Source organism: Ranitomeya variabilis, chromosome 1 (assembly GCF_051348905.1).
Source record: "Ranitomeya variabilis isolate aRanVar5 chromosome 1, aRanVar5.hap1, whole genome shotgun sequence".
NCBI lineage: Eukaryota > Metazoa > Chordata > Amphibia > Anura > Dendrobatidae > Ranitomeya > Ranitomeya variabilis.
The window spans coordinates 497432247-497458977 of record NC_135232.1 but is presented as its reverse complement, the minus strand read 5'-3'; the positions used below and the strand labels follow the sequence as shown (position 1 = coordinate 497458977).

At 41.6% G+C, this 26731-nt stretch overlaps 1 protein-coding gene and 1 long non-coding RNA gene across 2 annotated transcripts in view; one reads left to right on the top strand and one right to left on the bottom strand.

The window, feature by feature from the left end:
• Positions 1-1745: 1745 nt before the first annotated feature.
• LOC143795455 (trypsin inhibitor ClTI-1-like) lies at positions 1746-26731 on the top strand. The gene is made up of 4 exons (XM_077281011.1): positions 1746-1901; positions 6256-6293; positions 20793-20905; positions 26430-26731. The coding sequence occupies exons 1-4, from the start codon at positions 1853-1855 to the stop codon at positions 26473-26475; spliced, it is 246 nt and encodes an 81-aa protein (XP_077137126.1). The 5' UTR covers positions 1746-1852; the 3' UTR covers positions 26476-26731.
• Positions 25562-26731, bottom strand: part of LOC143795615 (uncharacterized) — a 165295-nt gene continuing 164125 nt past the window's right edge. The window contains exon 3 of the long non-coding RNA XR_013220436.1: positions 25562-25605. This is a non-coding gene — a long non-coding RNA (uncharacterized LOC143795615). The remainder of the gene's footprint in view (positions 25606-26731) is intronic.

The window sequence follows — 26731 nt, the reverse complement described above, 5'->3', positions numbered from 1 at the left end:
TATTTTTTTTTTACTTTTTTTACTTTGTCTCAGGGGGGGACATGACTATATAGGGTCAGATCGCTGATCTGACACTTTGCTGTACACTGTGTCAGATTAGCGATCACACATGCACAGCAGGGAGGCTTCCCGGCGCCTGCTCTGAGCAGGCGCTTGGAAGCCACCTCCCTGCAGGACCCGGAAGGCCCCCCGCGGCCATTTTGGATCTGGGCCTGCAGGGAGGAGGAAGTAGGAGACCCTCGGAGCAACGTGATCACATTGCGTTGCTCCGAGGGTCTCAGGGAAGCACGCATGGAGCCCCCTCCCTGCGTGATGCTTCCCTGTGCCGCCGGAACGCTGCGATCATCTTTGATCACAGTGTGCCGGGGGTTAATGCGCCAGGAGCAGTCCATGACTGCTCCTGGCACATAGTGCTGGATGTCAGCTGCGATAGTCAGCTGACACCCGGCCCCGATCGGCCACACTCCCCCCGTGAGCGCGGCTGATCGGTGATGACGTATTATCCCGTCGGTGGTCATACGGGCCCATACCACCTCGACGGGATAGTTCATCATATGTCAGAAAGGGGTTAAAGCAGCGTCGGTCTCCACTGACCGAATACCACTGGTGACATCACGAACATAAACTTTATTCCCTTTAAAGACCTTTCCCTTTTACATGAGCGCCCAGGGCCACAGAGCGGGTCGCAGCCCCCGTGACATCCCACTGTGAACAGCAGGACCCGGTACCGAGTACCCCACGGCCCTGGCGGGAGACTCAATTGCACCCCCCCGGAAAATTATCAGCCTGTCATTCCGGATTTCAGCAGCAGCTCAGGAATCCAGTTTGACACCACTGGCCTCACTGAAATTGACTTCTTCAAATTCTTTTTCAGTGAGAAAATAATAAATCTTATGGTATCCCAGACGAACTTGTATGCCCAACAATTTTTCACCCAAACTCCCACGTCATTATATGCCAGATGGACCCCCATAAATGCAGCAGAGATGGGGGGCATTATACTATATGGAGGACTATTTGGGGGGCATTATACTATAGAGAGGACTATTTGGGGCCCATTACAATATTTGTTGGGCTATGTGGGGCCATTATAATATTTGGAGGGCTGTCTTGGGGCTGTTACACTGTATGTAAGCAATTATACAGTGTGAAGGTATATGCGTGGTCCACCATACTGTGTGCAGGGCTGTGTGGGGGCCATTATATTGAATGGAGGGCTAGTTCAATCCATTTTACAGTGTAGAGAGGTGTGCAGCAATTATACTGTATGTAGGTCCATTATACTTCTTGGAGGGCTGTGGGAGGGGTCACAGTTGGAGGATCGTACTGTGTTGGGGTCAGTATACTTTGCCTTGTAAATTGTGGTGGGGTACAGTAGGGTCATTATACTGTACATGTGGAGCCTAATGTGGAAGAATTCAATATGGGGTATCATACTGTGTTTGGGGGGCATTTTTATTGGCATTATACTTTATGGGGGCAATGAAAGAGGAATGTAGAACTTCAGCAGGGGTACTCTGTAAAGGCTGGAAAGTTGTGAGAAATGCTCTACTGTGACCTCAACAAATTTTTCTTTTGGGGGGGCCAATTTGAACTTCTGCTATGGGGCCCCATGATTTGTATGAATGCCCCTGATAGAGACATTGACCTGCTATATGAATTAGATATTAAGGAAAGTACGGTGTTGCTTACTGAATTGTTGGACATGCTACAAAGGCTGCGCATACTGTTGTTTTGTGACATCACAGGCTTGTTCCAATGAAGCTGACAAAGGCAGGCACTGGGGAGTTCTGTGCTGGAACACAGTGCTGTCCTGAGCAAACAGCCTGTAAGTCAGAGGAGAGAAGAAACCATGAAGACTCTGATATTCTCCGCCTTGCTTTTCTACATACTAACAGCAGGTATGCAGAGGTATTGTTCTCACCCATAAGGGAGACCAAAAAAGTGAGACTATTTCAATTATCATAATGTATTATTGTAGTGATTTATTGCATGCATTTTTTTTATGTGGCTTCCAATTACCAAGTGATCAGTTACTAGCTTTGTTAATAAATGTAGGAAGCAGCCAGCATACATTTACTTTTACCAATTAATTTATTGGTGTAAGATTTGCATGGATTCACTTTTTTACTTTACTTTTTTCCATACTGTATATGTACAAATGTCAATGTGATTTGAGACTTTCATACGTGATTGGATGATGAAAAATGTGCTTTATATTCAATGGAGCAAATCTGTTAATGATAAATATAAATATAATACATCTATGTTTTCTGTTCATCAAAGGCTGTGAATGTGTAACTTTAACGTGAATGGCCACAATTATGAAAAGGTCTCTCCAGCAATTGCAACATCCCTGTCCATTTGCTGTTTGGATATTGCTCAGACCATTTTTTTTTTCTCTTAAAGGGGGTTACTAGCAAAAGGAAAACTGTAGTTAACTGTTCTTTAGCTGGCTAACTAACTAATACAGTCCTACTAGCCCAGGTGCCCTGCTTCTCTGCTGGCCCTATATTCCCTGTCTTGGCTGCCTCGCTTCCAGTACTGTGGTCATGACTGCTAATTTCAATAGCTAAGATGGGCTCCGATCTTTGTACAGAAAGAAGCCAGATTCGGTTAGAATGGTAGCAGTCAGTTGTCTCCTTTACACACTGCTTCTGTCATGTGCCAGCACAGCAATATTGTGTATTCCAAAGCGTTAAACAAGCTGTCGGAGGATCACTGCTTCAACTCCTCTAATGGGGCAAAAAACAACAGTAAAATTATGTCTGCTAAAAATTTTCAATAAAAATGCCTTTAACCCCCAAAAATGCTGTTTTCATGAAAAATATATTTTATTCAATGTCTCCAAACAAAAATAAATATATATTGACCCCTGCTGCAAATGTCACCATCTGTAGAATAAAGATAATAGAAAAAAATCTCCCAGATATACTGTTTTATTTTTTTATTTTGTTTTATTTTTTTCCATTTTCTCATACTGTTATATCAACATAAAAATGACCATGTATACACTCTTCAACGTTAAAATGGGACCACCAAAAAGGAAAAGTAGTAGAATTCTGGAAATGACAGGCTTGAGAGACATATTAATGATATGTAAATGACTACAAAAATTGACTACATTTTCAAAACATTTTGATTTATCCAAGTACGAGCACCGTGTGCACAAATAAACATACTTTGGCATGCTATCAATGAGGTCATTAATGGTTGTCTAAGGAATGTTGCCAATTCCCAAGAAATAATATCCCAGATTTGATCGATGGGAGATAAGTCTGGAGACGCTGCAGGCCATGGCAGTACGTTTAGGCCATGCAGGCTGTTCACAGTAACGTGAGGAACATGCTGTCTGGAATTGTCCTGTTGAAAAACAGCTATCGGGATACTTTGAAGAAATGGCTGTACTGCTATTTCAACAAGCAAATCAAGGTAGCACTGAGCTGTTATTGTACCATACATTAGGCCACCCCACACCATAATCCCGGTTGTTTCATTTACCTCATGCCTCTACTCTCAAGGGCTACCATGGTGCAAGTAAAAGGCAATGGAGGCTTGAATAGCTTTCTATCCTTTTCAGCGATGAGTCATGCTCTTGTCTTGTACACAATGATAGATGTAAATTGGACCGGAGACCATGTGGGCAACGCCATGAAAAGGCCTTTACGAGGAAACATCTCACCATCCTACTTCCAGGATTATGGTCTGGGCTAGCATAATATACAGTAGCGCTACCTGTTTAGCCTTTAATACATGTACAATAACAACTCCGAGTTACAATGATTTGGTGGTGGAACCAGTAGCAGTAAGGTTTGGTATGTGCAATTCTACAGATCCACCCTGTACTATAGGTATGGATACATGTTTGTCTAAATGTTCTTCATTGTTTTTGAAGCACTTTTGATTAAAGGTTAAATATTAGTGTTCAGTTAATTTTTTGGAGCTTTGTGGTATTTGGGTGGACCCATTGAGTGGAGGCTTCTCAAGCTATTCTGTAGAAAGAAATCCTTTAGTATTTTGTCCATACTCTGAAATAAATGCTCAAAATAATGTGTTTAAAATAGGTTTACGTACACTTTACACAAAAGTACAACCATAATTCTAAAAACGTTGGGATGCTGTGCAAAATGTATAGGAAACAAAAATGCAATGATTTGAAAATCTCTTATAGCCATATCTCATTCACAAAGGATTGTAGAACGCGAGTCAGAAGTTGAAAATTAGACATTTTTACATTTAAATTAGAAATTGTTGGCAGCAACATATTTAAAAAATGTTGGGACAGGTCCATGTCTACCATTGTGTAGCATTTAGTATTCCCTCTTCTTTTTACTATACAGCAGTTTATAAAGTTCTAGGATGTGAGAATACCAATTGCATAAGTCTTGGGAGAGCAATGTTGTCCCATTATTGTCTGATGTAGTATTCTAGCTGATCAGTAGTCCCGGGTCATTGTTGGATTTTTCATTTTATAATGTCTCAAATGTTTTCTTTTGATGAAAGGTCTGGACTGCAGGCAGCCAGTTCATTACCCAAACTCTTCTTTTGTGAAGCCATGTCTTTTGTGATGGATGATGTATATGGTTTAGCATCACGTTGCTGAAACATGAAATGCCTTCCCTGAAATAGAGGTTATCTGGATGGTAGCATATTTTATTATAAAACCTCTATTTAATGCTAAGTATTGATAGATACTAGTGTTGAGTGACCATTCTCACCTCTGCTCAATACTTGATTGGGCATCGGGTGCTCGGGTACGCTCGTTACTCGATCGAGAATTGCGGGAACTCAAGCGCCATGCTCAAGTCCCCTCCCACATTTTTGCGGCTGTTGCCCACCATACACAGTAATGTTGTAGCTATGTAGCTCACTGTGATTGGCCGGCTGTATCACGTCATCTGGTCTTATAGAAGGCCTGATGGCGCGATACTCAGCACACTGTCCTCTGGAAGCAGTTCAGGGAGAGTTGTTATATGAGGGTGAGCTTAGATTAATGTCCGCGCCTCTAAATATTATAAAGTTGCGTCCTTTAGTGGCACTAAAGGGGGGTTTTGACCTTTTTTTTAGACCTATTACATAACAAATGAACTTAAATAAAGTCTAAGGGGTAAGGTTTCTCCTTGTGGAGAGTTACATACCAGCTCTGGCTTGTCAAGGTAAGGAGACTTATTCGCCATGCAATGCTCCTCTGGGAAATTTAATATGCAAATTGCCTCTTCAGAGAAAAAGAAGACTTGAACTCTATAGCACCACCTGTTGGAGATTGTGACTTGTAGGATCGCTACTTCCAACAGGTGGCGCTATAGAGTTCAAGTCCTCTTTTTCTCTGAAGAGGCATTTTTAAATAAAGTGACGTGGGGTTCCCCTATTTTTGATAACCAGCCAAGGTAAAGCAGACAGCTGGGGGTGAGGGCTGATATTATTAGGCTGGGAAGGTCCATGGAAAATGGTCCCTTCCCAGGGTAAAAATACCAACCTGCACCCACCTGAGAATTAGCATGTCACATTAGACGCGCCAATTCTGTACTTTTCCTGGTTCTTTTCGATTGCCCTGGTGCGGTGGCAATTGGGGTAATATTTTTTGGGGTTGATGTCAGCTGTTTAATGTCAGATGGCATAAACCCCTGGGGTTAGAAATAGAGAGGTGTCTATCAGACATCCCAATACCAACCCAGTAATAAAAAAAAACAAATGCACACAGAAAAAAAACACTTTATTTGAATAAAGACTACTCCACACACCTTTGTTCACCAATTTATTATCAAATGTTCCCGCGAAGCTCCACCAATGTAGTTCATGTTCCCCCAAGGTCTCCAGTGTCTGTGAATAGCAGTAAAGTACTGCTATTCCCAAATGTCGGGTAGTGACAACAACTCTCATCAGAATCACTGGCCCTAGCTGAGTACAGCGTTGAGCCCGCAGCTCTCATGAGAATTGTCACTACCCAGCACCTGTGAATAGCAGTACTTTTGTCATGGTCAGAATCATCTACTTTCATCAACTTTTGTTTAATGCATTCGGACACCTTAAAGGGCTTGTCCAGGAATGAACCATTAATGACAGGTCATCTATATCAAATTGGTGTGTGTTCCACCCATGACACCCCTACTATTAGCTGATACCTGGGGCCACAACAACTCAAAGTGTATAGTGTCTGGAGCAAAAACACCACAGCTCTGTACACTGTGTAGTAGACGTTCTTGGGTACTGCAGGTCAAATCCCATTTAAATTAACTCTTTAATGTGCTTTTACAGCTTTGTGGCCAGTTCCTGAAACAGAAGGTGCAAAATTGGTAAGCATGATTTTATTTCTATATTAAACAGACAAAAGAAACCCAATGATTGCTTGTTCTGCTTACAAAACTACCCATAATATATCAAATCAGCATTACAAGGCCTGTAATCCATGAGATGGGTGCTAGTGAAAGTGGAAAGCTGGTTGGAGCACAGTGTTTTACTAATATTAGGATATGGCTTTCATGTTTCAAGCTGCCCCCCAGTCTTAGTTTTGACTGAAATATACAGCGGTCTCTAGTTGTAGGACCATTAGGCAAAAAATGGTCAGCAATCTGTAGATGGCATAGGAAAAAGTTTAAATGGCAACTCTTTTCATATACTGTTGTTCTCTTTTATTTACTATCATTTCAAAGAGAGAAGTAAAACTTAGTGATGTATGTTGTGCGTTGAAGTCAATGGACATTTCTCAAGAGCAGAGTTACTCCTATCATGTAATAGCTCCCTCAGTGACCAATCATATACTTGTGCCCTCGTCATATGCCAATAAACGTTATTAGTACAGAAAGGTCCACTTTTTTAAGTTTTATTGTCATTCATTTTTATTACATTTGGGCCTTATTAGTTCCTTTAAAGGCAATCTGTCACCAAACTTTCTATGTAAATTGAAAGTGTTGTCGAATATATAACTACAGTGGGTACGGAAAGTATTCAGACCCCTTTACATTTTCCACTCTTTGTTTCATTGCAGCCATTTGGTAAATTCAAAAAAGTTCATTTTTTTCTCATTAATGTACGCTCTGCACCCCATCTTGAATGACAAAAAAAAAGAAATGTAGAATTTTTTTGCAAATTTATTAAAAAAGAAAAACTGAAATATCACATGGTCATGAGTATTCAGACCCTTTGCTCAGACACTCATATTTAAGTCACAGGCTGTCCATTTCCTTGTGGTCCTCCTTGAGATGGTTCTATTCCTTCTTTGGAGTCGAGCTGTGTTTAATTAAACTGACTTGATTTGGAAAGGCACACACCTGTCTATATAAGACATCACAGCTCACAGTGCATGTCAGACCAAATGAGAATCATGAGGTCAAAGGAACTGGCCAAGGAGCTCAGAGACAGAATTGTGTTAAGGCAAAGATCTGGCCAAGGTTACAAAAGAATTTCTGCAGTACTCAAGGTTCTTAAGGGCACATTGGCCTCCATAATCCTTAAAAGGAAAAAATTGGACCCACCAGAAGTCTTCCTAGGCCTAGCCATCCAGCCAAACTGAGCAATCATGGGAGAAGAGCCTTGGTGAGAGAGGTAAAGAAGAACCCCAAGATCACTGTGACTGAGCTCCAGAGATGTAATAGGGAGATAGGAGAATGTTCCACAAAGTGAATTATCACTGCAACCCTCCACCAGTTGGACGTTTATGGCAGAGTGGCCCGATGGAAGCCTGTCCTCAGTGCAAGACATACAGTTAGGTCCATATATATTTGGACAGAGACAACATTTTTCTAATTTTGGTTATAGACATTACCACAATGAATTTTAACCAAAACAATTCAGATGCAGTTGAAGTTCAGACTTTCAGCTTTCATTTGAGGGTATCCACATTAAAATTGGATGAAGGGTTAAGGAGTTTCAGCTACTTAACATGTGCCACCCTGTTTTTTAAAGGGACCAAAAGTAATTGGACAGATTCAATAATTTTAAATGAAATGTTCATTTTTAATACTTGGTTGAAAACCCTTTGTTGGCAATGACTGCCTGAAGTCTTGAACTCATGGACATCACCAGACGCTGTGTTTCCTCCTTTTTGATGCTCTGCCAGGCCTTCACTGCGGTGGTTTTCAGTTGCTGTTTGTTTGTGGGCCTTTCTGTCTGAAGTTTAGTCTTTAACAAGTGAAATGCATGCTCAATTGGGTTGAGATCAGGTGACTGACTTGGCCATTCAAGAATATTCCACTTATTTGCTTTAATTAACTCCTGGGTTGCTTTGGCTTTATGTTTTGGGTCATTGTCCATCTGTAGTATGAAACGACGACCAATCAGTTTGGCTGCATTTGGCTGGATCTGAGCACACAGTATGTCTCTGAATACCTCAGAATTCATTCGGCTGCTTCTGTCCTGTGTCACATCATCAATAAACACTAGTGACCCAGTGCCACTGGCAGCCATGCATGCCCAAGCCATCACACTGCCTCCACCATGTTTTACAGATGATGTGTTATGCTTTGGATCATGAGCTGTACCACGCCTTCGCCATACTTTTCTCTTGCCATCATTCTGGTAGAGGTTGATCTTTGTTTCATCTGTCCAAAGAATGTTATTCCAGAACTGTGCTGGCTTTTTTAGATGTTTTTTAGCAAAGTCCAGTCTAGCCTTTTTATTCTTGATGCTTATGAGTGGCTTGCACCGTTCAGTGAACCCTCTGTAGTTACTTTCATGCAGTCTTCTCTTTATGGTAGATTTGGATATTGATGCGCCTACCTCCTGGAGAGTGTTCTTCACTTGGTTGGCTGTTGTGAAGGGGTTTCTCTTCACCATGGAGATTATTCTGCGATCATCCACCACTGTTGTCTTCCGTGGGCGCCCAGGCCTTTTTGCATTGTTGAGTTCACCAGTGCTTTCTTTCTTTCTCAGGATGTACCAAACTGTAGATTTTGCCACTCCTAATATTGTAGCAATTTCTCGGATGGGTTTTTTCTGTTTTCGCAGCTTAAGGATGGTTTGCTTCACCTGCATGGAGAGCTCCTTTGACCGCATGTTTACTTCACAGCAAAACCTTCCAAATGCAAGCACCACACCTCAAATCAGCTCCAGGCCTTTTATCTGCTTAATTAAGAATGACATAACGAAGGGATTGCCCACACCTGTCCATGAAATAGCCTTGGAGTCAATTGTCCAATTACTTTTGGTCCCTTTAAAAACAGGGTGGCACATGTTAAGTAGCTGAAACTCCTTAACCCTTCATCCAATTTTAATGTGGATACCCTCAAATGAAAGCTGAAAGTCTGAACTTCAACTGCATCTGAATTGTTTTGTTTAAAATTAATTGTGGTAATGTCCATAACCAAAATTAGAAAAATGTTGTCTCTGTCCAAATATATATGGACCTAACTGTATGAAAGGCTGCATGGAGTTTGCTAAAAAAACAGATGAAGGACTCCCAGACTATGAGAAATAAGATTCTCTGGTCTGATCAGACAAAGATAGACCTTTTTCGTGATGATAATTCAAAGTGGTATGTGTAGAGAAAACCAGACACTGCTCATCACCTGCCCAATACAATCCCGACAGTGAAACATGATGGTGGCAGCATCATGCTATGGGGGTGTTTTTCAGCTGCAGGGGCAGGATGACTGGTTGTCATTGAAGGAAACATGAATGCGGCCAAGTACAGAGATATCCTGAATGAAAACCTCTTCCAGATTGCTCTGCTCTGGACCTCAGACTTGGCTGAAGGTTCACCTTCCAACAAGACAATGACCATAAGCACACAGCTAAAATAACAAAGGCGTTGCTTCAGACCAATTCTGTGACCATTCTTGACTGACCCAACCAGAGCGCTGACCTAAACCCCATTGAGCATCTCTGGAGAGACCTGAAAATGGCCATCCACCAACGTTCACCATCCAACCTGACGGAATTGGAGAGGATCTGCAAGGAAGAATGGCAGAGGATCCCCAAATCCAGGTGTGAAAAACTTGTTGCATCATTCCCAAAAAGACTCATGGCTGTACTAGCTTAAAAGGGTGCTTCTACTCAATACTGAGTGAAGGGTCTGAATACTTATGACCTTGTGATATTTCAGTTTTTCTTCTTTAATAAATTTGCAAAAATTACTACATTTCTGTTTTTTTCAGTCAAGATGGGGTGCAGAGTGTACATTAATGAGAAAAAATGAACTTTTTTGAATTTGCCAAATGGCTGCAATGAAACAAAGAGTGAAAAATTTAAAGGGGTCTGAATAGTTTCCGTATCCACTGTATATCATTAATTGGGGATTACCGTAATTACATTGGATAATCAGTAGGTAAAATAAACTTGTCCAAGTAAAATTAGTGACAGGCCCAATGTGGCTTAACAAGGTGGTATATAATAAGATGTTTTGAGCTACATGTTTTCTACATTACAGTAAAGGTCATAAGTTTAAAAACAGAAGTCTGAAAAAACCCTCTTTTCATGCCCTTAGTACTGCATTTTCTTCGTTGCTCAATTATGGGTTCTAGTTTCCTTTGTTAAGGCAAGGGTGCACCTCATTCCCACACTGCGATCACCTATTCTCTGACCCCTGTGACCATTGTTCTGCCGCTATCTGAGAGCACCGGCTGTTTTCACATCTATTAGGTTGCAAGTGTACAGTACTTCCAATTTGTAATCCCAGCAGAGGTGGCATTCTCCAACCTTCTAGCTTGAAACAAGAAAGTAGCGGCATGGTTTGTTTTTGGCAGTCATTTAATATAGTGATTCAAACTAAAAAATGAATGCAGTGACTTATTCTGGATTTTATGGTCTTTCCTTGCTGTATAAAGCAAATAGAGATTTCTCTAGTCTATCTTATCCACTTATCTGTGTTTCTCCTCAGCACAAACCACACACTATGATTTATAAAAATTCATTTTCTTATTATGTAACACATTATAATAGACAAAATCCCATATGTGCTAAATGGGGATAAAGAGGCATAGGAAAAAAAAGGATTTTTACTAAAATAGTAATATTTTATTCAAAATTATTAAAATTAGTATAAAGTATAAAACAATGGGAAATTCTCAAACAATGGCTGGGTGTGAAGAGGGGGCCAAGGATAATAACTTAAGGCAGCAGATAAATCACAAACACTGTTTCATGATTAAATCCTATGAAGCAGTAAACCATATTCAGCAGCGTTCAGATGAATGTGCAAGGTGTCGATATATTGCAAAATGCTGTCATATACAAAAATGTATCTATAATCCTGGCATAGTGTAAGTAGATAGATCAGGTCATAAAGTGCATGAGTGCATTATAGCACAACCTGCCATATAAGTGAAGGACTAAATTACTTACAATAATGTCTTTGTTGGCCACAAGCACACCTCAGTTTTACCACGACAGCGCCGTTTTGCCTGATTGGCTTCCTCAAATGCCCCCTATTTCCCCTTGTTTTAAGCTTTATACTAATTCGAATCATTTTAATGGATTGCACAAGTAAATGTTGGGGGGGGGGATACAGCAATTGAAGTAGGATGTACAGATGCTTCTCACAAAATTAGAATATCACCAAAAAGTTAATTTATTTCAGCTCTTCAATACAAAAAGTGAAACTCAAATATTATATAGAGTAATTACAGGGTGATTTATTTCAAGTGTTTATTTCTCTTTATGTTGATGATTTTGGCTTACAGCCAATGAAAACCCAAAAGTCATTATCTCAGTAAATTAGAATAATTAACAAAAAACACCTGCAAAGGTTTCCTAAGTGTTTAAAAAGGTCCCTTAGTCTGTAAGCTCCACAATCATGGATCATGGAGAAGACTGCTGACTTGACAGATTTGGAGTGTGTCAATGACTGCCTTCTAGACAAGGAGGGTAAGCCACAAAAGGTCATTGGTAAAGAAGCTGGCTGTTCACAGAGTGCTGTATGCAAGCATATTAATGGAAAGCTGAGAGGAAGGAAAAAGTGTGGAAGAAAAAGGTGCACAAGAAACCGGGATAACCGCAGCCTTGTAAGGATTGTTAAGAAAAGTCCATTCAAAAATTTGGGGGAGATTCACAAGGAGTGGACTGTTGCTGGAGTCATTGCTTCAAAAGCCATCACACACAGATGTACCCAGGATATGGGCTACAAGTGTCGCATTCCTGGTGTCAAGCCACTGTAATAATTATAGGGGATAACTCAGGAGACTCTTTGCGTGGAACAAGACAACTACAGGACACAGTTTTATAAGTGGTAAAGTCTATATTATCACACGGTGATTCAAACAGGTGCAGAGAGAAACTCAAGTCCACAACACTTGGAGTAAATATTAATTGCAGCTTAGCAGTCTATAGGAAACTTCAGAGGAAAATGCAATCACGCAGAAAGTCTATGAAGCACAATTATTCTTGAGGATACTTGACACGAATAAGTCCTTGCTTAGTCCAAAACACAGATAGATATGCTTATAAGGCAGTTCAAATAATATCTTAGCTCAACCAGGGAGGCCTGGGTAATAGTCTCAGGTTCTTGCAGAGCAGAAACAGCTTACATGTCCAGCAAATGCAGATAGAAGTAAACACGAGCAGCAGATGAAGGAGGATTACTGGAACTGGTGCATGCAGCAGGAACTCAGAGCAGAGTAGCAGGATAACCACACAGGTTCACAGGAGCAGGTATATAGCCAGGGAGTAATCAGAGGTCAGGAGCTGGATGCAAGGCAGAATACTCTAGCACAGACTGAAGGCTGGGGTGGAGTTTTATAGCAGGAAGACACAGTGCACACGAGACCAAAGACACCATCTTGGAAAAGGGCAGTAATGCACAAAAGGTAATAAAAAATGTTCAGAGTCCTGACAGCCACTCATGACCAATAGACACCGCCAGAAGTGTCTGGGCCAAGAAAAAGAACTGGTCTGTTGCTCAGTGGTCCAAAGTGTTGTTTTCAGATGACAGTAAATTTTGCATTTCATTTGGAAATCAAGGTCCCAGAGTCTGGAGGAAGAGTGGAGAGACAGACAATACAAGCTGCTTGAGGTCTAGTGTGAAGTTTCCACAATCGGTGATGGTTTTGGGAGCCATGTCATCTGCTGGTGTAGGTCCATTGTGTTTTATCAAGACCAAAGTCAGCGCATCCGTCTACTAGGAAATTTTAGAGCACTTCATGCTTCCCTCTGCTGACAAGCTTTTTAGAGATGGAAATTTTATTCTCCACTAGGACTTGGCATCTATCCACACCACCAAAAGTACCAATACCTGGTTTAAAAACAACAGTATCACTGTGCTTGATTGGCCAGCAAAGTCACCTGACCTTAACCTTATATAGAATCTATGGGGTATTGTCAAGAGGAAGATGAGAGACACCAGACCCAACAATGCAGAGAGCTGAAAGCTGCTATCAAAGCAACCTGGGCGTCCATAACACCTCAGCAGTGCCACAGGCTGATCGCCTTCATGCCACGTTGCATTGATGCAGTAATTGATGCAAAAGGAGCCTCGACTAAGTACTGAGTGCATTTACTGAACATATATTTCAGTAGGCCAACATTTCGGATTCTAAAATTATTTTTCAAGCTGGTGTTATAAAGTATTCTAATTTACTCAGATAATGACTTTGAGGTTTTCATTGGCTGTAAGCCATAATCATCAACATTAACAGAAATAGATCACTCTGTTTGTAATGACTCTATATAATATACAAGTTTCACTTTTTGTATTGAAGAACTGAAATAAATTATCTTTTTAAAGATATTCTAATTTTGTGAGATGCACCTGTAATTTTCAGCAAACAATCAATTTCTACAGCAAATTCTATTAAGATCAACTTTTATTAAATATCTATTAAAATGTGTATACCTGAACAAACAAGTAGGATAATGACTCCTTTTTCATACACTACCCCCATAAATAGACAGTATGTACTGCTGTTTGCCTACCTTAACAGCATAAGACATAAGTGGAGTTTTTTTATAATCACAGTTATCACCATCTATTAATCAGGGTGATATCAACCATTGATAACTATGGGTACTCCAAGTCTTTTGTGGACAGCTTCATTAATAGTTGGACAATGAAAGAAGTGGTGTCCCTCTAAAATGATACAACAAAGCAAGCTATATTTATGAATGTGGGTATCAGCAGTGGTCCGCACATGTTAGCTTAGTACTCTTAGATAGATCCGCATCAACAGTGGTCGACAGGACAACGCTATAAATTAGACTTACATACTCATAGTAATCCATAAACATCTCCAGATGTTGCATGTGTATCCATCTGGTTATAGCAACATGCATAGAGATAATTAAATTATTCTGCGAGGAGAAGTAAGTGTACATTGGACCAACTCTTTCATTATAGTGGTGACATAAAATTGGAATGATCCCACGGCAATTGTTGGCACCATCACAGATATGGCGGACAGGAGTTGTTGGCATCTGGCATCAGACAGGTATTACTTGTATACTATCCAACCCTAAGCCCTAAAACTCCCTTCCTTACAAGGGCAGCCCGCAGCTATATTCCTTATGCGCCTTCTGTGCATTCCCTATGTGCCTCCTTCCTAAATTTTAGGGGACAACGTTTATTAAGCCGTGCCCAGGCAAAAAGAAGATGGACATTTCTGCAGTGATAAAATGTTATGGAAGCCAGCTATGCATCTATAATCGGATGTTTATTTATTAAGATATGAAGTATAAGTAGCCAAGATGGCTCTGCCCACATGTCCTGCAGGCTACAGACATTAATTGAAAAAGCAAGGCCCAGATCTTGTTTAAGGAAAGGATTTACCAGGGGATTCATCTGCTTCCCCGTGGATCAGTTTGTGCCTAACTCTATTAGTGGTGTGGTTACTAAAGTACTGTATATAAAAAGTTTTTTTAAAAAGAATATTTACCCTTTAACCTTGGGTTGTTCATACACTTTTAGGACACGAGTGCTACTGTATGTATATCTTTGAGTGGACCATGTGATGAGACCACCTTATCTGATTGTATTTAAGTTTTTAACCCCATTGCCCTGAAGCCTGTTTTCACTTTCCTGACCGAGCCAATTTTTACAATTCTGACCACTGTCACTTTATGAGGTCATAACACTGGAACACTTCAACGGATCCCGGTGATTCGGAGATTTTTTTCTTATGACATATTGGACTTTATGATTTTGAACCCCCATGTGTTTCACAAACGTTTATAACTAGTGATGAGCGAGTATACTCGTTGCACGGGTGATCTCCTAGTATTTGTTAGTGTTCGGACATTTAGTTTTTGTGGCCTCAGCTGCATGATTTACGGCTGCTAGACAGGCTGAATACATGTGAGGAATGCCTGTTTGTTAGGGAATCCTCACATGTACTCAGGCTGTCCAGCAGCCGTAAATCATGCAGCTGAGGTCACAAAAACTGAATCTCCGAGCACTAACAAATACTCAGAGATCACCCGAGCAACGAGTACATTCGCTTATCACTATTTATAACATTAAGCTGTGAAAATTAAAAAAAAATCAACATTTTCCAGCAAAAATCTTTTTTAGCTCCAATTTTTGTATTTTAACAAGGGTAACTGGAGAAATGGCCCCCAAAATATGTGGCACAATTTCTCCTGTGTTCGCAGATTCCCCATATGTCATCAAAAACTACTTTGAGGCACAGTGCAAAGCTCAGAAGGGAAGGAGCACCATATTACAGTGCAGATTTTGCTGCACTTGTTTGAGGGTGCCATGTTACATTGGCAGAGCCCCTGAAGTGCCAGAACAGCGGAACCCCCCATAAGTGACCCCATTTGACAAATAAACCTCCCAATGAATGAATCTAGGGTGTAGTGACTATACTGACACCACAAGTGTGTCACAGACTTTTATACCATTGAGCAATGAAGATAAAATAATTTACATGATTGCCACCAAGATTGTCTGCATGTTGGATCATGGGGTGTGCATGGAGCCTTGATCTCACTTTTCTTTGGATTAAGTCCAGTGCAAATCCAGTCTTTTTTCCATCATATTTCATTTGGTGGTGCCGTCTACTAGCTTAGTATGTGTATACACTTCATGTCACATCTGCATAGCACACAGGAGGCAGTGTTCACACGCCAGACATCTGCAGGAGGGCAGACACACGCTTGGGGTAAGCTGTGCAGCCTGAGAGGTAAGGGGGCCACTACCACCTCCAAAGCAGGTTGAACTGTGCTTCATGATGTTCTATTAGACTATAAAGGGCCCAAATATTGTTCATGCACAGGGGCCCTGCTGCTGCTGTGTCCCTCCTTGAAAAAGGTCCATGCGCGACTGAAGATCTGCAGCATGTTCATCTGTGCTGAATATTGTGGAATATTAAAAAATCCTTTATTATCCATGTGATATTTTTGGTATGGAATCAGCAAAGAAAAAAATAATCCACAGCATGTGAACCTGGCCTTATACATGTCTATGGAATTAATAGCGCTATATAGGTGAGTAAAATGAATAAATAAAATAAATGTTTTTCACTATGCCCTTGGAGCGCCCCCCAGTCGCAGGGCCGCGGGGTACTCGGTACCGGGCTTCTCTGTCTCAGTTCTGGGGTTGTCATGGTGGCTAGACCCAGTCCGTGACCTTGCTAAGGGGCGTCCAGTGAAAGGTGTAGGTGGTGGTGCGTGGTGCAGGTCGCGGTGAATAACGAGGACACAGGGTTGCAGTCTCTTTACCTCTTTACTGAAGGCTTCAAGATCCTCAATCCAGAGTACTGCTAACAGGGCTGTCTGAGACCGGCCGGTCCGATGGCACCTCCAGAGTTCCCTTTGCAGGTGGAAATCTGTGCCTACCTTCTAGCGCCTGTGTGTTGTAGTACTTCCCTGCTGAGCACTACGGGATAGTCCTCACAACTGTTGTGTCTGTTTCTGATGTTTTTTCCCACAATTTATGTCTGTTCTGATGTTCTTCTCTGTCCCCCAGATGATATGGATAGGACGCACCCGTATGACGGGAAGGCCTGGAGTTCTTCCGGGACCCTAGCGTCGCCCCTCTCCCACAATTGCCCCCTATGTCTGCTTAGGTGATTTAGGTGAGACAGCCAATTTATAATTAACTGATTTAGGTGAGACAGCCAACCTATAATTAACTGTCCTGCCGTTGGTTTGAAGTAATGCTTGGAACCCAATACTTCCTCGGCATTCCGGCCACTGGCTACGTGCCTCAATAGGATGTTGCCTCGATCTTACAGCACGACTCCTATTGGTGTTATCTCCTTTTTGCTTCTTGTCCTTTCTTGAGATACCGCCGCGATGTAGTGCAGGCGCGGTTCCTTAACGTTCTGTCCTTTTCGCTAGGCCTCTGTCAGGATCCCACCCCTGACAGGGACCCCCCTGAATCTTTCCCTGCAACACCCTCTGCCACAGGGTGTTGCCTGGTTCCAACCCAGTCAGCTTCTGTCCTAACTTTCTATCCAACCCCCAGTTTTACCAGATTGTGAGGAGTGGCCTAATACATAGCACCCTTAGCTCCCCCTGGAGGCCAGACTATGAAGTGTATTGGTGTCTGTGATACCTGGTCAGGTGAACTCCTTAAGTGCCATCAGACGTACCATCACTCCCCTTAGCGGCAGAGCGATGTTACTGCAACGACCAGGTCTCTGGGGCGCTGCACCCTTAACAATCTACACTAGTTATTCTTATTCTTTTCATTTAGGATTGCAAACAATGACTATGAATGACTATTGGGCTGCCGTCACATTAGCAGTATTTTACATCAGTATTTTACCTCAGTATCTGTAAGCCAAAACCAGGAGTGGGACATATAGAGGAAAAGTATAGCAGAAACATATGAACCACTTCTGCATTTATCACCCACTCCTGGTTTTGGCTTACACAAACTGATGTAAAATACTGACCAAATACTGCTAGTGTGACGGCAGCCTTAGTCAGATAATAGTTTACATAGAATCCATTTCATATCTAATTGGTAACACGTATATAATTTTGTTAATTTAAGCTTAAAGTTAAAAGCATAACAAATTTAACTTGTGGCTGATATTGAAACTTTTTAACTTTGGCCACAAAAGCGCAGTACATGAATTTGCCCAGCAGATGGTAGTAACGAGCTGTATAGACATGCCACTTTGGGCCTACATAGTTGTATGCAGGATGCAAACGTGTGCTCTCATAAATTTCAAGCTCATTTTTCCCACAGCTAAGTACAATTGTTGTAGGTGTCTGAAAGGTTTGGAGATTTTTCATCCGTATGTCCATTTTTTGAGAGCCGTGTGGCATTCTTTTTATACGTTAACAGTTAAAAAAATAATACAAGGCCAAATACATTTTCTATGTTAATAATTGTAAAAGATGTTTTTTTTTTTTTTTTTCGAAACCATTGAGATTATTTAGCGAATTTGAGATTAAAAATAGATCAGAGTAGTGCATGCTGTGATATTTTACATGTGGGCCATTGAACTACCCCATTTACTATCTTTGATCTATGTGGTGGACTTGACAAAGGGACAGCATACGGACTGAAAATGGGGTGCATTCATACAACCATATATTACTGTATGTAATGTACATCTGTGTACATGTCTGTAATGTCTGTCTGAACCACAGGTCTCCTGAACCAACCTAACAGTCTCATATATGGTTCGTAATAACCACCCAACCACCCAACTTTGGTCTTGAAAAATCACCGTGGACCTACACCAGCAGATGACATGGCTCCCAAACCAGCACTGATGGTGGCTACTTCACACTAGACATTGGAAATCAAGGTCCCAGAGTCTGGAGGAAGAGTGGAGAGACAGACAATCCAAGCTGCTTGAGTACTAGTGTGAAGTTTCCACAATCAGTGATGGTTTGAGGAGCCATGCCATCTGCTGGTGTAGGTCCACTGTGTTTTATCAAGACCAAAGTCAGCACAGCCGTCTACCAGGAAATTTTAGAGCACTTCATGTTTCCCTCTGCTGACAAGCTTTATGGAGATGGAAATGCCATTCTTCAGCAGGACTTGGCACCTGTCCACACTGCCAAAAGTACCAATACCTGGTTTAAAAACAACAGTATCACTATGCTAGATTGGCCAGCAAACTCACCTGACATTAACCCCATAGAGAATCTATGGGGTATTGTAAAGAGGAAGATGAGAGACACTAGACCCAACAATGCAGATGAGCTGAAGGCTGCTATCAAAGCAACCTGGGCTTCCATAACACCTCAGCAGTGCCACAGGCTGATCGCCTCCATGCCATGCCACATTGATGCAGTAATTGATGCAAAAGGAGCCTCGACCAAGTATTAAGTGCATTTACTGAACATACATTATAGTAGGCCAACATTTCGGGATTTTAAAATCATTTTTCCAGCTGGTGTTATAAAGTATTCTAATTTACTGTGATAATGACTTGGGTTCTCATTGGCTGTAAGCCATAATCATCAACATTAACAGAAATAAACACTTGAAATAGATCACTCTGTTTGTAATGACTCTATATATGAGTTTCACTTTTTGTATTGAAGAACTGAAATAAATTAACTTTTTGATGATATTCTAATTTTGTGAGAAGCACCTGTATGTGTGTGTCATTGACATACATATATATGTATTCTATGTGTATATGTGTATATATCTATTCTATTTATTATATTCTAACCAGTCAGTGTGATATTACTGTATGCGGCACGTTAATTGCCGGCTTTTCAAAGGGCACCTGTGCATAAAAATTGGACAGTACTTGCATGGTCTCAGTGCTATGCGATTTTTTTTTTTATCGCACCTATAGGTTTGCATTGGCGAGTCTCGGTGACAATTGCAGCATGCTGTGATTTCACACGCTGAATACGCCCAAGAAAATAAATGGTGATGTGAGCTGCCCTATAGATTAACACTGGGCCGAGTCATATGCGATGTTTTCACCCACTCCTGGTTTTGGCTTACAAATACTGATGTAAAATACTGACCAAATACTGCTAGTGTGACGGCAGCCTGATAGAAACACGTCACCACTTCTGTATTATCACCCACTACTGGTTTTGGCTTACAGATACTGAGGTAAAATACTGACCAAATACTGCTAGTGTGACGGCAGCCTTACGCTAGATCACACCTTTGTCAGCCAGGCCATGCAGCCTTACAGGACAGGGTGCAGAAAGGGATTTAAAACAAACGATAAATATGGTGTAGGACACGAAAAACAGTTTTAGACCAGTCTCCTATGGGAGGTGGAGCCGCAAATTCATCACTGTAATGAGCGGTACCACTTGACCGCTCACACAGGACAAGCTGCCAGCGCTGAGAGGAGGCATCGTGGGAGCTGGGTGAGTATTTCTCTGCAAGCGGGCGGGTGCAAGGGGGGTGGGGAGGGGTGGAACGCGGGAGGTGACCCCAAACTTTATTTTTAACAAAAAAAAACTTGATCTTTCATCCCTTCTCTCCTGCAAGCGCTGCTTTCAGCCGAGCAGGACAGAAGGGATGAATGCCGGCTTCAGCACCACACACAAGGGACAGCGCTTAACTGTAGCGCTGTTTCTCCTGCGGCGGTACGTGCACACTTTGACGAGAGTGCACACTGTTCTCCGTGTGCATGTGTGCGGGACGCTTTGCGGACCGTGCTGCCAGAGAAAAGCGGACATGTCTCCGTGTTTTGCACACGGTCATACGGTCCGTGAAAGCACACAGGCATGTGCATAGACCCATTCATTTGAATGGGTCTTTGTGTGTCAGTGTCTCCGGTACGTGAGAAAACTGTCACCACACGTACTGGAGACACTGACATGTGAAACCGGCCTAGTAAATATCCCCCCTCTGTGTTGAGTGATTAGTTGTTTCCGTTCATTATTACTGTTCAAATAATTATAGGCAACTGCTAAGAAAAGTTTTCAGTACATGCATTTCATCATTGTCCTTTGTAATCTGTTTTGTAATTTGATTTCAGCCAAATTGTTACCTATATGAAAAGATGCCGGGATGCACGAGAGAGTTTGACCCTGTCTGTGGAACAGATGGACATACCTATTCCAACGAGTGTATGCTGTGCTCCTCAAACAGGTAATTGCTAAGGCTATGTTCATACGTTGCGTTTTTGCTGTATTTTCTTAATGCAAATTTTAAGCTGCGCTTTACACTGCCAGAAAAACCTATGAGATTTCAGAAATCTCATGCGCACACCTTGGTTTTATTTTCCTGACTGAATTAGAAAACTTGCATTTTTTTTACTCATTGGTAATAATGGGTAAGTGCAAAAAAGCAGGTGTCAGGTTTTGGTGCAAAAAACCTGAAGGAAGTTGCATCATGCTTTTTGGTGGGCACTAAACTATCAGCATGCACAAGAGACAACAAAAACGCAGCAAAAAATGCAGTAAAACCTGCTTTTTCATGGCAGATTCAAGCAAGTTTTGTCTGCAGAAAAAAAAATGCAGCAAAAATGTAACGTGTGAACAAAGCCTAAATGTATGTGTTTTAGAGGATCTGTCACTAGGGATGGGTGAACCTGAGTTGTAAAGTTCTGGACCCTTACCGAACACAAGGTCCCGAACACGGGTTTCCATGGGAAACCCGTGTTACCGTTCGGGTCCAGTTCGGGCTGTGAGGGTATGTGCACACGTAGAATGGTCCTCTGCGGATTTTTGCGCAGCAGATTTGACAAATCCGCAGGGCAAAAACACCGCGTTTTTCCTGCGGATTTATAGCGGATTTACCTCGGATTTACCGCGGTTTTTCTGCGGATTCCACTGCGGTTTTACACCTGCGGTTTTCTATTATGGAGCAGGTGTAAAACCACTGCGGAATCCGCACAAAGAATTGACATGCTGCGGAATGTAAACCGCTGCGTTTCCGTGCGTTTTTTTTCCGCAGCCTGGGCACAGCGTTTTCGGTTACTCATAGGTTTACATTGTACTGTAAACTCATGGGAAACTGCTGTGGACCCTCAGCTGTGGATCCGCAGCAAAATCCGCAAAGTGTGCACATAGCCTCAAATTAATAATAAACATTATAATTATACTTACCTGTCCAGTGACGCGTCCTGCCATCCCGCTGTCTCCCGGCCACATCTGCTTCCGGGACCGCTCATTAACTTCCGGCGGTATTCACTGCACTCGGCAGTCTTCGGCTTTTTCCGGCAGTGTTCATGTGGTGACGTGAAATGTGCTTACTAGCAGCAAAAAACATTGTATTTAATTTTTTCAGATTTTTAAATGTTTTTATATTTTTTTATTTTTTATTTTTTTAAGCTTTATTTAGGAATCCACCGTGTAACACAGTTATCGATTCCAGTACAAAATGAAATTACTCTTTGTCTAGCTTCAAGTGAAATATTGCAGAGACCCACGCCTTCCCACAATCTGCTATGAATGCCACCCAAGCAGCCTTTTACCTTGATTTTTGGACCTCCACTGTGACAAACCTCTGCCTCACACTACAGCAGTTGGAGCAATTATACATGCCGTGGACATAACCCCCAAGCACACCCACTAAGGTCACCTGCTCACTGCCTCACCTGTCATCTGGAGATGGATGTATATTTTATTCCCTTCATTAATGGTGTCCAGTGATGAGTGAGGCTCACAGATACCAGAAATGGACCTTCCCAAGCTTCTTAGTGCTCAGATAACATCTCTCTTCTCTATGGTCACTACTAAATCAAACATTACTAAATACTTTTGAGCCAGTAAAAAAAACGAATTCAGCAATAACTGAACCTATGCAATCTACCATCAGTAACTGACAAGTTGCCAACCCAGCACTAATGCATGTAGGCATATCATGTGCAATCTAAATGTTGTCCTGAATCATAACACAGCGCCCATAGCTGTCTACTTAGCCTGCGGAACGTCGTTATGTCTCTTATTTCTAGAGTTATTTTCTGTTTCTTTCAGAGAGTGAAAACTAGCATAGCCCATCAGCTGCTGTATTGTTGATGTAAGGTCCGTTATGAGTATTGCTTAAAGGACAGACAACGGCCTCGATTCGTCAAAGTGGCATCAAACACTTTGATTTGGCATTTTCACACTAGTTTCGGGCAGCCCTGATAAAAAGGGCGGAGCTGGGGAGGAATCAGGACAGAAGATGGTTATGTCCGCCAGTCAAATGAATGGAAAATGGCAGCATTTCTTATCACAATAATGTTACTCCAGTCTTTGACCAGAGTAACGTTTCTGGTGAGGCACATGCCACTGATAAGTTGTGCCAAATTCACAATTGTGGTCACATGACCGCCGCTCCCAGCATTGTCACTGGAAAATCCTCACAGCGCGATGTGAGGATTCACAAGTCTGATGTCACACAGAGTGACTGCAGTCTTGTAACTTTAGAGCGGACAACCCCTTTAATGAATTGAAGCATGTATGCTTAATCAGGATACACACATGAATGGCTACATAAACCAAACACCACGTGGTGAGGTCTGTAGCACCTTTTCATCAAACACTCCTGATTAGAATAATAATACCAGAGAAAAATGGAGCAATGTCCGCTACATATATTATGGTAAAAATGTACAAATTTATTAAGTAGACCTCACAATTACAACAATGAAAAAGTATCAATAAATAACATCAAGCTTTAGAATCAGGTAGATATGTGGCAACAGTGTCCGCAGTAATTAAATCATCAATATTAATATATTAACATAGTAAAAATATAAATATATATGTAAAGGTAAGTGGGGGAGAAAAAAACTATCCCATAATCTCATGTCCCCGCTAAAGTGCGTATAAGGATCCTTCAATCCTCAGAAAATCCCCCAGAAAAACTCATAGCTGTCCACAAGTGCTTACCCGTGATAAATAGGACCCGTGCCACCCCGCTGTCGACGTGCTTTTTTCGCAGATGCTTCTTCAGAATGCGGTAATGTTCAATGTGCCTAACCAGGGTATAAATACCTTTATCCACAGGTGTCCATAGTCTTGGCGCATGTGTCCGGAAATATGTGCCGGCAAGGTCCGATGACTCACTGCGCCAGAGATGCCGAATGACGTCACTGGCACGCATGAGTCATCCCCCAGCGCCATCAGCGATGCTCCGGAACGCAGTAACCCGGAGACATGCGCACAGGAACCCCACAGGGAAAAACAATAAGTGGATCAAGTCCTATCATTCCCTATTAATCTTATACTGTGTATCAAAGAACAGGAGCAGTATGTGCATATTAACCCCTTCACCCCCAGGGCTTTTTTCCGTTTTTTCGTTTTCGTTTTTCGCTCCCCTCCTTCCCAGAGCCATAACTTTTTTATTTTTCCGTCAATATGGCCATGTGAGGGCTTATTTTTTGCGGGACAAGATGTACTTTTGAACGATACCATTGGTTTTACCATGCCGTGTAACAGAAAACGGGAAAAAAATTCCAAGTGTGATGAAATTGCAAAAAAAGTGCAATCTCACACTTGTTTTTTGTTTGGCTTTTTTGCTAGGTTCACTAAATGCTAAAACTGACCTGCCATTATGATTCTCCAGGTCATTACGAGTTCATAGACACCTAACATGTCTAGGTTATTTTTTATCTAAGTGGTGAAAACAAATTCCAAAGTTTGCTAAAAAAAAAAAAAATTTTCCGATACCCGTAGCGTCTCCAATTTTCATGATCTGGGGTCGGGTGAGGGCTTATTTTTTGCGTGCCGAGCTGGCGTTTTTAATGATACCATTTTGGTGTAGATACATTCTTTTGATCGCCCGTTATTGCATTTTAATGCAATGTCGCGGCAACCAAAAAAACGTAATTTTGGCGTTTTGATTTTTTTTCTCACTACGCCATTTAGCGGTCAGGTTAATGCTTTGTTTTTATTGATAGATCGGGCGATTCTGAACACGGCGATACCAAATATGTGTATGTTTATTTTTTTTTTATTGTTTTATTTTGATTGGGGCGAAAGGGGGGTGATTTGAACTTTTATATATATATTTTTTTTTAATATTTTTGAACACTTTTTTTTCTTAATTTTGGCATGCTTCAACAGCCTCCATAGGAGGCTAGAAGCATGCACAACTCGATCGCCTCTGCTACATAGAGGTGAAATACAGATCACCTCTATGTAGTAGAAATGGTGGTGTACTTTAAGCGCCGACCACAGGGTGGCGCTCAAAGCAATTGGCCATCAACAACCATAGAGGTCTCAAGGAGACCTCTGGTTGTTATGGCAATGCACCGCTGACCCCCGATCATGTGACGGGGGTCAGCGGTGCGAGCACTTCCGGCCACGCGGCCGGGAGCGCTAGTTAAATGCCGCTGTCAGCGCTTGACGGCGGCATTTAACTAGTTAATGGGCACGGGCGGATCGTGATTCCGCTCGCGCTCATTGCGCGCACATGTCAGCTGTACAAAACAGCTGACATGTCGCGGCTTTAAGGTGGGCTCACCGCCGGAGCCCACCTCAAAGCAGGGGATCTGCCAGCTGACGTACTATTCCGTCAGCTGGCAGAAAGGGGTTAAATATCCTACTACATATGACAGTGTCTATATTTGACAGAATATATTTGACAGAATAAATATTTACAAATCCGTGACAAATAGCTAACAGTGCACATATATAAAAATACAAATACCTACATATATCCAATGTATATCAAAAAGTGAAAAATAATCATCAATTTGTATCAAAACATCAATGACAATACCTCCATTAAGACAAACATCATCATAACAAAAGACTGGGAGATGTGGACATATGGCGGCAGCATTAATTTCAGGGATGGCCCAAAAGGATCTTTCTTAATTCACCCATTCAAGTCAAAGTACATGTTCCTTTTTGAGACTAAAGATAATACAAAATACAACATTAACAACAAATTAAAAAAATAGACAAACAAAACATTAAAACAAGGAGAATAAGTCTGAAGACATTCCAATCTATAAAAATGAACTAAAACTGAGTTGTTCATTAAGACCTGCCAGGGTCACAGTATCAAGTACCGCAATCCAACGGCATTTTCTTTGAGCTAATCCACGCTTTGTGTCACCTCCTCTAATGCTGGCGCGAATCCTGTCAATTCCCCAAGCTCGTAGGTAGTAATAAGAAGTTTACACAATTACATTGCCGTATCGGATTGGTAGGGCTCATGGGTAAAGTAAAGGTAGCATCTAATGCCATAACCCCGTTGTGGTTCCAGCATGACCAAAGCTCCACCGACCCGCAACTGGCCAATGACTATATTGATGTGACACAAAATCAGGCAGCTATAGGCCATCGCAGTGGGCAGAGTTCCATCCGTACACAACCAGCCACACAGGCTGACCCTACACTAAGCCCTCAGTCCTTTACATTAGATGCTCTTCTTATCACAAGTCCTTTACATATGGTCTAAAACAGAACCTCAAGTTGACCATCATAAAGCAGATTTGCATCTCAAATGAAGACAAACGTACTACGACAATTTAGCATTGACTTTCCAAGTACCCAAGCAATTACTTAGTGGTATGTCGGTAGTAATGGATTGCATTCAAGTGGGCAGCGTTTCCAGTCTTGGCAGTGCTTGGTAACAATGTCAATATTTAGGAGATCTGAGTACTTAATGACAAGTCAATATTATGCTGGCACTAAAAGGATAATATTGTGAAACTTATTTGTTTTCTCCACAGAAACAATGGACAGAAAGTTGAAGTTAAATCGAAAGGCGAATGCTGATGTGCTCCTATTACATCTCGGAGAGCTTCAGAAGAAGTCTTTTACTGCAATGATCACTTTGCAGAAAGTTTTAATCGCATGAAAAATAAATCCTGAGCAAATCCAATACTAAAGTGGAAGTATTTATGTGTAGAAATGTCTAAAGATTTAGTGACTATATTGTTGTATGCAAAGTGTACACAGTTGAAATAGTTCTTAAATATTATGCAAATAAGTTTCAGCCCTAAATTGATTATTAAAGAAGATTTGTAACTGG

What these genes read in the sequence shown, in the direction of transcription:
- LOC143795455 (XM_077281011.1), top strand. Translation starts at nt 1,853, where the DNA reads ATGAAGACTCTGATATTCTCCGCCTTGCTTTTCTACATACTAACAGCA. An exon ending in AAACAGAAGGTGCAAAATTG is followed by an intron (nt 6,294 to 20,792) that starts GTAAGCATGATT and finishes ATTTGATTTCAG; the next exon opens with CCAAATTGTTACCTATATGA. An exon ending in ATGCTGTGCTCCTCAAACAG is followed by an intron (nt 20,906 to 26,429) that starts GTAATTGCTAAG and finishes TTTTCTCCACAG; the next exon opens with AAACAATGGACAGAAAGTTG.